Below are 14,234 nucleotides of genomic sequence, written 5' to 3' on the forward strand. Positions count from 1 at the left end.
TTCTAGAAATCACTGCCCCAGGAGCAAAGTGTGTCGTGGCTGCCAAAGACGCTTCTGAAACGTAAACCCATCAGCTCGTCGTCCTCCTGACTTGCGTGCACCACCTGCCATGTGCCTGTTGTCCCCTCTTCCTGAGAGCGGTGAGGGCAGAGCCTATGTCATGATCTCACGTGTGATAATCCAAGCAGCTGGCAGAAGTCCTGAGCCACAGCAGTCAATAAATGCTACTGAATTAATGAATGAAATTTCCCTTACTACCCACTATCTCACAATAGAACACAGTCCTCTCAAAAAATCCCTTCGGGGCCAGCCTCGTGGTATAGTGATTAAGTTCACGTGCTCCACTTCAGTGGCTCGGGGTTTGCGGGTTCACATCCCAGGCATGGACCTATGCACTACTCATCAAGCCATGCTGTGGCAGTGTCCTACATACAAAATAGAGGAAGACTGGCACAGATGTTAGCTCAGGGACAATCTTCTTCAAGCAAAAAAGAGGTAGATTAGCAACAGATGTTAGCTCAGCACCAATCTTCCTCACCAAAAGAAAAAAAAAAGAAAAGCCCTTCACAATCTGGCCCCCACTACCCCTCTGACCCGTCCTGCTGTCACACAGCCATGCCAAGTTACTGGCAGGTTCCCAAACACACCTCTTTTGTGTGTGTGTGTGTGTGTGTGTGTGAGGAAGATTGACCCTAAGCTAACATCTGTGCCAGTCTTTCTCTATTTTATGTGGGTCACTGCGACAGCACAGCCTAATGAGTGGTGCTAGGTCTGTGCCGGGATCCGAACCTGTGAACTCTGGGCCGCTGAAGCGGACCGCACAAACTTAACCCACCACACCACTGGGCTGGCCCAACACACCTCACCTTTGTACATGAATCTAGAGTGCCCCTCTCACTAGTTTTTCTTCCTGACCAACTCCTGCCACCTCTGCCTCAAGCTCAGGTGTGACCTCTCGGACCCCCATTGCACCCCCAATTTGTGCTCACTAGAACAGGTGGTTGTTTGGTTACTTCCCACAATCAATCGTTAATTTACTCGTCTCTTTGCTAGTCAGGGAGGTCCTCAGGAAAGAGGACATGCTGGGCACACAAGAGAGATTCACAAACTAAAGCAACACTAGAGGGAGAAGAGGAGGAAATAAGGGGCTTCCGGAACCAGCAGGCCAAAGGCTGAGCCCAAGGCCATGAGGCAGCAGGTCGGGCAGCACGTCGGGGGAGGCAGGCTGTCGCTCGGCTGCTGCTCCAGGCAGAGCTGGGTTTGCTGCTGGCGCGTCACAGAACGTGGACGACACGCTCTTCTGGGGCCATCCCTTCCAGGCAGGGGCTGAGGCCATAATTCCTCATTCCAGTTGTTTTCAAGGAAAACTTACTGGAGGCCCTGCAGGGACTACCCTGAGGCGGGCTCGAGAGCGTCGGGGAAGGAAAGCGGGCAGGTAGGGAGAGGCCTTTATCTCGTTTATCTGCTCAATAACCGCTGGCTTGCTTGAGAACCTGGGTTTCTACACAAGCTTTGCGCAGAAGACACGTTTGAAGACTGTCACCTCATTCAGACTCTCTACGGGCGACAACTCTGAAGGCAAACAGAGCTGGCTGTCCCACAGCTGTCCCGCATCCCCAGTCGCCCCTCCCTCTGGGCTACTGTGGGCTTTGGGATCCCCTGGATCCAAACCGAGCCCTTTACCTTTGTTGTCGGCAGCGATGAAGCCAAGGATGTTTTCGTGGCGCAGCATGACCGTCTGGTATATCTCGGCTTCCCGGAACCAAGACCGCTCTTCACGAGAAGAGAAGATCTTCACAGCCACGTCACCACCCCTCCAGCGGCCGCGCCACACTTCTCCGAACCGGCCCTTGCCAATGATCTCCTGTAAGACGATGGTTCGGGCCACTGTGCGCTGGACAAAAAGGGGCAACCCTGTGGGTGGAAGAAAGAGGAGAGCTGATGCAGTACACCTGCTAAACGTTGCACCTCTCACTCTCACTGATACGCTGGCACAGCCCTCCCCACCGGCCTCATTCTACACGGGTCCAGGACCATGGAGAGCTGCGGCCGCCTGTAGCACGTCCAGGTAATCCAGGCAGCCAGCAACCAGGCCAGTGAACGCAGAAAGGGAAATGCGTACCATTAGCTGTTCCTGATCTAAGCGATTTCTCCTCTAAGCTGGGACGGATGACAGATTGAATATAAATGCCTGACCAGATTTACCAACTCTGCAGCCAGCTTCCTGCAGGCCAATCCACCCACACCTGCTTTATGCTGATGGAGGAGGAAAGAGGGCAGAGAAGACAAAGTGGGAGCTTGAGCGCTGGGAGCCGCCTTCTGGCTGCTCTGCTCATCGGCCACGAGAGGGCAGTGCTGTGCGGCCCATGGAAGCCAGACAGTGGTCCGAGCACACAAGGCCCCCACCCCTTTCCAGAGATCAAGTCCTGCTGGGGGTGGAGCTCCCGATGTAGACGGGGACCACCCACGCTTATTCTAGGACGGCTTCTACTGTCTTTATAGCACCCATTTATTGCCTCGTGTGACCCATTCACAGTCTCCGATCTATCCAACCACCTCTCCATCATGAGCGACTCTGAACTCGCACCCCCTCTCCCTGGCCAATCAAACAAACATGCTCCTAATCCCTCCACCGTTGTGTGGACGTGAGCTCCCATTCACCGTGCAGACACCCATCAGGCAGATACTGTTGTTACCCCAACTACAGATGAGAGATCTCAGGCTCATAGGGGAGGTTAAGCAACTCATTCGAACTGAGACCAGCAGTAAGTGGCAAAGCAGGGATTAAAACCTAGGACTGTCTGACTCCAGAGTTTATGCTTTTAACTGCGACAGTACAGAACCACCAAAACATTTCCCAAAGTAGACCCTCCTCGCCACCCACTCTGTGCCTGTCCCAGTTCTGGCCCTTCGTAAGACCTCCAACCGGCCTTTCCGCCTCCCTCACCCTGCTCCTGCCCTGCACACCCACACACGGCCCCGCCTCGCCGGCCTCCCTAACAGGAGGCTGGTAAATGAATGAATTCATCCTCCACACCACGGCCAGAATTCCTTCCACAAGAAAATATGAAGCTGTTTTCCCACACGAAGACTTTCAGTAGCTGCCTCGCCCCTCAGGGGGTATAGCATGGCACCCACTGTGCTCTCTGCCTGGGCCAGCCAGCCGCTCCTGCTCTGGGGCCGCTCGCCAGCTGCCATTTCCCCAGACACACGCTGAACTTTCATGGGTTTTCCTTGGCCTGGAATGTTCCCTGCCCTCTTACCTCCCTAAAAACTTCCAATTCAAGTCTTCGAGACCCCTTTAAACCTGTCCTCCCTTGTGAGACCCCTGCCAGAAATCCCCGTCTCTCCCAGCCGACCCTGGCTCAGCCCCTTCCTCCTCTTTGTTTACTCGCATCCCTCAGAGGATGGTCCACAGAGATTTGTCGGTGTGGCTCAAAAGTCACATAAGCAGCAAGGACTTATTACTTCAAATCCACAGTATTAAAACTCCAACACCTTGGAAGCTCCTGACATTCTGAATTAAAAGTGGACTAAACCATCCAGAGAGAAACAGGTATTAATGATGTTACTCTAGATGACTAAGTAACCGCATGGACCTTCCCTAGCCTCAGCTAGTCCTGATCTTAAAAAAAGACTCCAGAAAACCTGAGCTACCCTCCTCTAGCAGCAAATCAAGTCATAGAGTCAGTCACGCAGTTCTAACCACTGCCCTACCTCTTTCAGCAAAGAACAAGCCATATATTTTCTGTCTTCCTAAAAATATGCAGCTTTTAAATATATCCATCACTTTGGCACTCTCTACTGCAGAGCTTAATAAAGGCAAAACCACTGAAATTCAGGAGATGTCACAGCTCAAAGTACTCCGTGTGTGCAAGGAGGAACGTCTGGCCATGACTGATGGCATAATTCCCCTAGAGAATAGTCTTGTCACATGGCAAGGAAACATACATAACATGCATGAAAATGCCACAAATATGATTCTGTATGTTTTAGCTAGAATGGCAACAGTGACCTTTGCGGGTGATTTTTTTACAAGAACAGAATATCACCATCACTAAAGTAATTGTTTATCTTCATAAAAAGACTCTTCTGAAGTCACGTTCACATTTAACAGCTAGCTGAGCTATACCCTGAGACCTGAACAACCCAATTCCTTTTATCCTAAATGCTGGTCTCACATCAAGGTCCACTGTTGGGTTCGGTTCCCTCATCTAAGAAAGACTTGGTTATCAACAGGCAGTGCAGGAAATGGTGCTGACGCCATGCTGGAAGCCAGAGCTGCCTTTATTTTAACCCCCACCAAAAAACCCCTGGGCAACTGGTACCAGTCAATGATTCACCAAGCACCAGCTCTCAGCTTTACTCAACGTCCTTAAACTCCCCTTGGGGCTGCTCGGAGATCAATGATTAGCTGTCACCGCCTCATAGGAAGCCGACGCTCTCCTGTTTCTCAAAAGGGGCCCTTACATTGAGCACTCCACTGCTCAGGTGGAACCAGGTGAATTTTAATAGATGTACAGGTACAAGACTCGAAGAGTGGCAGGGTTTCTGGAATGGAGAGATTCACACTTGACCTTTGGAATCTGGGGAATGAAAGATTTTCTGTGAACCCATTATCTTATCTTATTGCATATCAGACTCCAAAAGAAGGGGAATTATGAAACCAAATGACTCAGAGCTGGTAGAAACAAGTGCAAGGCCAGGCCTCCTCTGTAAACGCAGAAGCAGGGATGAAGGCCCACAGCAGGGATGAAGGCCCACAGCAGACACGCCGCCTGAGGAACTCGGTACCTGAGCCAGACCCTGACGTGGAGAGATCGTAGACGAGATCCTGGAGCGTCTTGTCCTTGGAGAGACACATCTCACATGAGGGATCTTCCATGTCCAGTCTCTGGCGGTTGTGATAGACGCGCTGATGATAGTTAATGACAAGGAAAACAATGATGATGATGAGAAACAGGAGGAACACCGGGCCGGCAATAATGCCTACCAGCTCCACGGGGCCCCACATGGAAGGGTGCTCAGGCTCCTTGAGGTGACCTGGGTCGAGTGAGAGAGGAGAGGGAAAGAACAAAGAGTAAAACAAGGGAAAGCTGTGGGTTTGTTTACCCCCAACCCTGCTCCAAGTGCCGATGCCCTTCCCTCTCCGTGGGTTCACGGTGCCCTGGATCTTTCTGGTCTGCCTGGAAGCTCTCAAATTCAAACCTCTCTAGTTAAGGTGTCCTTTGCAACAGTCAAGCCACAACCCACTTTGTAATTTCACAGCATTTCATGGGACCATTCCCTCCTCAGCGCCCCCAGACACATGCCAGGGTCTACTCTTCCACTTACAACAGCTCCTTTAAGCTCTGCCCATCTCTCTCCTTCTACTCTGACCTCCCCAGGAACGTCATCTAAACAGCAGACATGCAAAGGGGTGGCATCTAATACTTCTCAGTCTCCATCACTGTCCTCCTCTTATTCTAGCCCCTCTTCCCATTTTGCTGTCACCCTCACCCCAGCAGCTGCCTTCACACGGCTCTGGGGCTGTCTCCTTTGGGATCAGTCCCATACCCTCCCGTGCGGACTACTGCCTGGCTCCTCCACTCCTCACCAGCTGCCTATGGCTGCTCAGTCACCATCCAAAACGCAGCTTTCACCTCTGGGACCAACCTGATGATCTGTCTCCCTATCCTCTAATCTACACATCTGACTTGGGAGGAACCCCATCCCTTGTCACCTTGGGGAACTGTTTACCTATCATCAAACCAAGGGAATGAGGAAGAGCAGAGAAGGACAAATGACGTGGGTGCCCTACCTCCAAGAGGAGCCAATAGTCCGACAAGGGTGTCACTCACCACTGGGCACCCTCAGGTCGATCCTGTTGCAGAAGTCAGTGTAGCAGCAGTGGGTGTTACGCAGGTCTTCGGAGCTCAGGCAGTAGAAGGGCTTCCCGGCGGGGACCAGCTCCACTTTGGGGATGCAGGTGCGCACGTGGTGCTCCATCCCATCCAGGTTGAAAATGGAGACCATGCAGGCCCCATCTGTTTCACACGTGTAGTTGGCCTGTAGGCAGCTGGTGCACGCACACAGCAGAGCTGCAGGGAAGGTGGAATGCACAATAACGTCAATGGTGAGAACTGACCCCAGGTCCTTTTCCAGACTTACAATATAATCCCTTAGCATACTTGACGCTCCAAAGCAAGGTGCTTTTATAGACAACTGAAGAGGATATCGTCAATTGGGCACATTTTTACCTGTTTATTCAGCTCACAAACAAGCCTTGCCACCCCCCATCTTCCTCTAAGTGCTCTCTATCACGCCTATGAGAAATAGAGAAACTAGCTTTTGAACTTAGCCTTAGACTTATTATAAATTATTCTGTGGCTGGGAAAGAAGTTTTCCTTTAAATTTAGATGCCTGAGGATGAAAGGAAGGCACCTTCCCTTTGGAGAATATAGGACACCGCCTCCCCGCCCCCATCCAAACCACCTAGGGTTCCTCGGAGCCATCATCGGCCCCATCTCCGCAGGCACTAGGCCCGCCCACGGTTTCCTGAATGCAGTATGCCGGCTCTCACACATTCTTCTGCTGCAATGCTTTTTTCCTGGCTAATTCTTATAAATCCTTTAAAATTCAGCTTAAACGTCACTTCCTTTGAAACGCTTCCCCTGACTAGTCCAACATCATCCACGGCTGGTGCCCCTCTCAAAGCATACCCCCGCAAAGAGGATGATATTAGCGCCCCCTCCTACGGTTATTGAGAGGATTAGACGAGCTAATGCATAAAAAGTGCTCCATAAATTCAACCCACTCTGAAGGGCCCTGGAGATCACTTTAAAAATATAACATATATATATATATATCTATTTTTCAAATAGGTTGTGTGTGCAATGGTCTCTGGGACTGAGTTTTGCTAGGCGTGTATTACACATAAGTGTGCGCTGTTGACAGGAAATTACCGTAAACGAATTTGGCGCCTCGGAAAGCCAGTTCGGCAGCCCTGGAATCTGAAATCCTTTATTTATCCGTCTAACAAGAATAGCGCAGACAGCAGCAGTTGGTCCTCCCCAACACTGTCTCCCACAGGCCTAACCTAGCCCTGACCTCTTCGGATGGGCAGGAGTATGGCTGTGGCCATGACGAGACTTCAGTTGGGACCCACAGTGCTGAAAGAAGCATTCGCCGATCAGGGGCAGAGGTGACAGGGCCCACCCGAGCCTCAGACTGGACACTAAGTGAATGTGATCTGGATACCCAGTGGGAATATGCTCAGACTGGGGCCCCTGGAGAAGAGATGTCGATGACCAGCCCCATGACAAACCAGCCTGTCGCAACTCACCCTCCAGGCTGTCAACGGTCTATCTTGGTCTCTCCCTCCAATACACTGGAAGGCATCTCTTGGCTTTTCAAACCCAAAGAGAGATTCTAAATATCTCAGTGTCCAACCCCTCCTTCCTCAGGCTCTCTATAAATGTCACAATCCCCGGCCATTCCCACCCAAGCAACAAAGGAGAGACGGCGCTGGCAGGTAACGGACAGTGTGGAGCTGTGCTCTCGCCAGTCGCGTTTTCTCCCCGTGTTTGACCAGACCCCTTTCTCCCGGGAGACTTCCAAAACGCGTAGCTCCTGCCGGAGGGTCAGGCAGTTACACTTTCGAGGCAGGGCATTTAACCAGGTGCCCTGCGGACTAGGATCCAAGCCATAAAGGGAATTTTAAAAGCAGATTCGTCCTAAATTTCGATTCCAACCCTTTTAGACACAAGAAAGACTAAGGAACCTCCTCATTTTTCCTCCCAAATACCTTGATTTGCTCCTCTCTCACTCTTCTGGCTAACTTAAATTTACTTCTGAATCTCAGCACACTGGATCCAAACCTCTTTTACTCACACTGGAGTCCTGACTGTTAATCCAAGAAAACTAATGCCCACGCCCCTTGGTGTCCATGGGGACATTCAGGCACAAAGGGGTTCCCCGTGGACTGCACCCCTCTCCATACATGTGCTGTGGTGTCCAGCAAAGAGAACAGCAACGGGTCTATTTTGGGAAGCAAGACGGGAAAACGAACAACTCCAAGAGGGCTATTCTGAGCACAGTGGGACACGCAGGCCAGACCCGCAGCCGCCTTTCGAAAAAAAGCTCACTTCAGAGTCGGTCAACTAGCAGACAGGAGAGCCAGAACCTCTGGCTCCAGATACTGATTCTCCTTTCGTTGGTTCACGGCCTCTTTCACAGTGATTCATTCTGGAGAACGAACACACCCACACGTGGCTCATTATTTTTGGGAAGTACTTAAACAATCTTGGTGTAAGACAGGAAAGAACAAAAGTGGTGAAATCTGCTAGACGGGACGAAGAGCGGAACTGGGAGCAGGGCCATGCGGGTTTGTGATAAGAGACTGGGCAAGTCCCTGGATCTCTCTGAGCCTCAGCGGGTCAACCAGAAAATACCATTTCGCTTACAGAGATGGTAAGAGGACAAGCCAAACATCCGCCTAGTGCTGTGGGGACTCTGAGAAAGCACTTATCTGTGCACATCTCTGCAGTTCACAGAGCGAGTGAGGAGTCTGAAGAAGATCCATTTTAAGATAACCCTTACCACTGCCCACGCCCCAGAGGAGGTTCCCTTACTATCACTAGAGTCACAGTGGGCTGTCACGGCAGGGACAGGCCCGAAAGACCCAAGCCTCAAATGTCAGCTCTCCCACTAATCAGACGACCTTGAGCAAGTCAGTGACCTCCCTGCACCCGGTGTCCCAATCTGCAAAGTGGGGCTGTTAACAATTACTTCAGAGGACTACGTAAGAATTACATGAAATAATATATTTAAATAGTGCTCAGCAAACTGGTGCTTGATACATTTTAATCCCTCCTCTCAACGTAAAACGCAAACAAACACGCACGCATGAACTGTGTCTCTTTAACTACTAATTAGGAAGTGGCAAGTTACGGCAAGACCACAGCAAGGAGGTGCTGTGGGGGACTCTGCTCTGCCGGTAAGTGGCCGTGTGGCTTTGGGCAAGTCACGCAACCCACCGGACCTCGTTTATCTCCTGATTAACCAGCAAGAAGAGACCGGACTAGATGACCTCTAAAATCCTCCAGCTGAAAACTGAACCGAGCTTGCTTTTAAATTCACATTGTTTAGATCACTGATCCAACACTGGGAAGTTCTGCTTTAAATTTTATATACCTTTTTCTGCATTTTAAACACAGACATCAGGGCTAGTTTTCTGTTAATATTCATTTTTCATTGAAACTAAATAAATGATGATTACAAAAAAATCTCAATTTACTGTAAATTTACTCTTAAGACTACATCACAAACCTAATTTTGATTTGAAAGCTAAATCTGGGCTAATGATAGCAGCCATTCGTGTGATCTGTTTCACACTGACTCACCAGGTGAATCGGTCCACATGCGGCTATAAACAAGACACACCGAAAACTCTCCAGACTCCACAACCAAAGAGTTACGCGGGAGAAACAGCATAATCAGGAAAACCAATCACAGAGGACCAACCAAATCACTCTACACACAAGCTGGTTAAACAGTGGTCAGGACAAGGGGCAAGCCCAGTGGTGCAGTGGGTAAGTCCCTGCACTCCACTTCAGCAGCCCGAGGTTCATGGGTTCGGATCCTGGAGCAGACCTAGCACCACTCCTCAAGCCACACTGCATCAGCATCCCACATAAAATAGAGGAAGACTAGCACAGATGTTAGCTCAGTGACAATCTTCCTCTCTCACACACACACACAAGTGGTCAGGACGAAATTCCTGCCAGCCCAGCTTTTGTTATTAACAAGTCAGTCAAACCTGAACCAAAGACAAAACCACTTTGGCAGGATTTGAACATGGTACCAAAACACGATTAGCACGTGGTCTGTAGTAGGATGTAAACACAAATTTGATTTATGAGAGAGGCTGTGTTCTGAGGAAGGCTGACAAGCCCCGACCTGGGCAGAGTGTCCAGCTGCATGTTATGGGGGCACTAACACGGCCAGGTCTCGGCAAAGATGACCTCACTGCAGAGGGGCACTGGAGCGGGTTGGGTCTGCTCTCTGACCCACTGCACACACTGGGTGGACACTCAATGAGACCCGGCTCCCTGAGAATTCCCAAGGACCACCATACAGGGCTAACCTTAAGGCCACTCAGCCCAGTCTCCTGCCTCAGACCACATCCCAGAGACAGGGTGTGGGAGAGCACAGGGCAGTGGCACCAGCCTCAGAAGGCAGGAGGCATGCCGCCTGTCCTGGAAGGCAGAGGCCCACAAGAGTTCTAAAATGGCTTAAGGTGGGCCAGCCCCGTGGCTGAGTGGTTAAGTTTGCATACCCTGCTTTGGCAGCCCAGGGTTTCGCTGGTTCGGATCCAGGGTGCAGACATGGCACCACTCGTCAGGCCATACTGAGGCAGCGTCCCAAACAGCACAACCATAAGGACCTGCAACTAGAATATACAACTATGTACTGGGGGGCTTTGGGGAGAAGAACAAGAAAAAAAAAAGACTGGTAACAGATGTTAGCTCAAGGCAAATCTTTAAAAAAAATATATACATAAAATGGTTTATGTCTACAGTATTCCTGATTTTCAGCTTCTATGAATTGCCCCTCAGGGATAATAAGATCATCTCGTGGAGCACTGGCCTGTTGATGTACACCACACTGTCTCCTCCAGACTTCCCTGGGCCCCCTTCTAGTCCTACGGTGTCCGAGGCTAGTGCCCAAGCCAGCCTGCACCACCCTTGCCCTTCATGACCTTACAACTTGATCATAAACTGCCTCTCAGCCCTCAGCCCTCCAGATGACAGCATCCATCAGACAGGCCAAACTGACAAGGGCCTATTACAACCCATGATTATTTTAATTCTTCTTCCCCAGACCTTATCCAAACCCCCTACAGCTTCCTTAGGATAGAACAAAGACCACGACTCTATACAACTCTGTGATCCTGAATGGCCAAAATGATCTGAGAAAAAACAAAAAAGGAACGAAGTTAGAGAACTCACACTTCCTGATCTCAAAACTTACTACAAAGCCACAGTTATCAAAATAGTGTAGTACTGGCATGAGTATAGACATATAAATCAAGGAATAGAATTGAGAGTCCAGAAACAGACCTATACAAACAAACCTATAGATCTGTAATCAACTGATTTTTGACAAGAGTGTCTAGTACATTCAGGGGGAAAGACTAGTCTTCAACAAATGGTGCTGGACAACTGGATATCCACATGCAAAAGAAAGAAGTTGGACCCTTACTTTACACCATATACAAAAATTAACTCAAAATGGATCAAAGACCTAAATATAAGAGCTAAAACTTTTAAAAACAAAACAGAGGTAAATCTTAGTGACCTGGGATTTGGCAGTGGTCTCTTAAGTATCACACCAAAAGCACAAGCAACAAAGAAAAACAGATAAACTGGCCTTCATCAAAATTTAAAACTTTTGTGCATCGAAGGAAAACATCAAGAGAGTGAAAAGACAACCTACAGAATGGGAAAAAATATTTGCAAATCACATATCTAATAATGGTCTAATATCCAGAATATGTAAAGAACTCTTACAACTCAATGACAATAAAAAACAACTAAAAAATAGGCAAAGGACTGGAACAGACATTTCTCCAAAGAGGATACACAAATGGCCCACACGCATGTGGAAAGATGTCCAACAAATGCAAATGAACTTGAAATTTAAATGCAAATCAAAACTACAATGAGATACCACTTCAGAGTCACATATGAAAATAACAAGTGACAAGTGTAGGTGAAGACTTAGAGAAACCGGAACGCTCACACATTGCTGGTAGGATTGTAAAATGGTGCAGCCACTGCGGACCACAGTTTGATGGTTCCTTGATAAGTTGAACACTGAATTACCATATAATGCAGCAATTCCACCCCTAGGTACGTATCCAAAAGATTCAAAACGAGTGTTCAAACAAAAATATGTACACCAATGTTTACAAAAGCACTACTCACAAGAGTCAAGAGGTGGACACGACCTAAATGTCCATCAAATAATGAACAGATAAACAAAACGTAGTATATTCACAGGATGGAGTATTATTCAGCCATACAAATGCATAAACTACTGATATATACTACAATATGGATGAACTTTGAAAACATTATGTTAAGTGAAAGAAACCACATGTTGTATGATTCCATTTATACTAAACATCTGGAAAGCGTATTAGAGGTTGTCAGGGGCTGTGGCGGGGGGAGGACGGGGAGTGACTGTTTGATAGGTTACGGGTTTCCTTTGGGGTAAAGAAAAAGTTGTGGAACTAGACAGGGCTGATGGTTCACACAACGTTATGAAGGTACTCAATGCCACTGAATTGTACACTGTAAATGGTTAAAAATGACAAATTTTGTTACATGTGTTTTACCACAATTTAAAAAATACCATAAGTCTTTGTAAAACAATATGTATAACATAATCTCAATGACAAAACCCAAAAAACCTAACACACGCACAGGAAAAAAACCTAGAGGTACAACGTTCTTCAGACCGTGTCCTTCCTGAATCCCTGGGCTGCCCAAGATGTCCAGGAACCTGTGAACAGTGCGGGGAGGGGAGCAGTGTCCCCCTCCACACCAGGTCCATGCAGGTGCTCAGCACGGTGCCTGGCAAACAGCAGTGTGCGGAATAAGCCTCGTTAGATAAATCTCAGCCTCACAATTTGAGAGCAAAGGGGGCTCTGCTAGAGTGGCTCAGCGTTTATCCATTTTATACATGTTTCTACACTTTTCATTTTTAAAAGGGTTCCACTGCTTTAAAAACACAAAGAAAAATGTCGTTCACTAACTACTGATCTAGACAACTGCCAAAATGTTTACGAAAATCCTGAATCAGGTTAAAAAAAAAATGGAGGTGTGTGGCACTATACTGTCACAAGCGAGGTAAGGTTTGGTTCTCCTGAGGAGGGGTGTAGGGGGTGAGGTGGGAGGGCAACAACTAGGAACTGACACTGGACCAGCAGCCAAAGTTCCAACTAACCTAAGTGGGAAATCCTGCAGCATTAGAGTAAAGCAATCAGATGCTACCGATAAAAAAAACCCAAATTACATTTTCACTTTTTATAATCATCAAAATTAGATTTTTATTTATTTTTTAATTTTTTTGGTGAGGAAGATTAGCCCTGAGCTAACGTCTGTGCCAATCCTCCTCTCCTTTATATGTGGGACACCACCACAGCACAGCTTGACAAGCAGTATGTAGGTCCGCGCCTGGGATCCGAACCTGTGAACCCGGTGCCGCTGAAGCAGAGTGCGTGAACTTAACCACTACGTCGCCCGGCCGGCCCCAAAATTAAATTTTAAAAATACATCAAAACAAAAACTCTCAAGTACCCAAGAGCCATAATAAAGTCAAATTTTACACGTGTAGTTGGTGGTACCTAAAACAACCAAAAACTGCACTGGTAAAAAGCATGTATGAAAAAAATATAACTGACTTAATAAAGGAAGCTATTTGTATGAGGGGAAAAAACCCACAGGTCTAACAATAAGACACTTGATAAGCCTGGTATTTAATTCCAATCTGGGAAAAGGTCTCGGAATGGGGTTTGCATAAGAGAAAGGTGTTTGGGAAGCCAGCTCCACACGCTACCTATTCTACAAACTGCCTTTCTGACATTCCGCTTGGAGACAAACCCAACCTAGAGAGCTGTTTAAACAAGCTCACCCTTAAGCCTCAGGTCTAGAGAATAAGAGCTTTGTTCTCCCTCCAAAGAGACGTTTGATGTTTATGCTAAGGAGACCTGTCATTGCAACTTAATTTATGGCTGACTGAATACCCGAACATCCAGCAAGGGTCCACCTGATGCCCAGGAGAATGTCGGCTAAAACTGGAATGAGCGGCACCATTACGATGGAGCATGTCCCACGTTCCCAGGATCTAAGTGGACAGACTCTGCCGTCATATTCAGAACACCTACCAGTGATTTGGTATTTCTCCTTTACTTGCAATTATAATGAAAACGTAAAACTATTCTGTTTTCTTTCTTTGTTGTACTTAGACAGACATATTCCTGCCTCATGAGGGCAGGGAGGCTATTTACCAGTGGTATTCCGTATCTGCCTCCTGACCTATTTACTATGCTATGGATGAGTAGAGAGGAGATGCTGTATGTCACAGTTTTGAGTAGAAGAGGGAGAGGAATGGTTGTTTCAGGCAACTGGGACAATGAAGGAGGAAAAAAAAGCAGCCAGGGCTGAGAATAAAACTAATGAGGTTGA

The 14,234-nt window shown here is 48.1% G+C and overlaps 1 protein-coding gene across 2 annotated transcripts in view; it reads right to left on the bottom strand.

Moving 5' to 3' along the window:
* ACVR1B (activin A receptor type 1B) overlaps window positions 1–14,234 on the bottom strand; it is a 33,677-nt gene that overhangs the window by 11,150 nt on the left and 8,293 nt on the right. For both annotated transcript variants that reach the window (XM_046658101.1, XM_046658109.1), the window contains exons 2-4: window positions 5,841–6,080; window positions 4,795–5,043; window positions 1,684–1,914 (exon numbers count right to left, since the gene is read on the bottom strand). In XM_046658101.1, the coding sequence (XP_046514057.1) occupies window positions 1,684–1,914; window positions 4,795–5,043; window positions 5,841–6,080 (720 nt within the window). The remainder of the gene's footprint in view (window positions 1–1,683; window positions 1,915–4,794; window positions 5,044–5,840; window positions 6,081–14,234) is intronic.

Source organism: Equus quagga, chromosome 1 (genome assembly GCF_021613505.1).
Source record: "Equus quagga isolate Etosha38 chromosome 1, UCLA_HA_Equagga_1.0, whole genome shotgun sequence".
Classification (NCBI taxonomy): domain Eukaryota; kingdom Metazoa; phylum Chordata; class Mammalia; order Perissodactyla; family Equidae; genus Equus; species Equus quagga.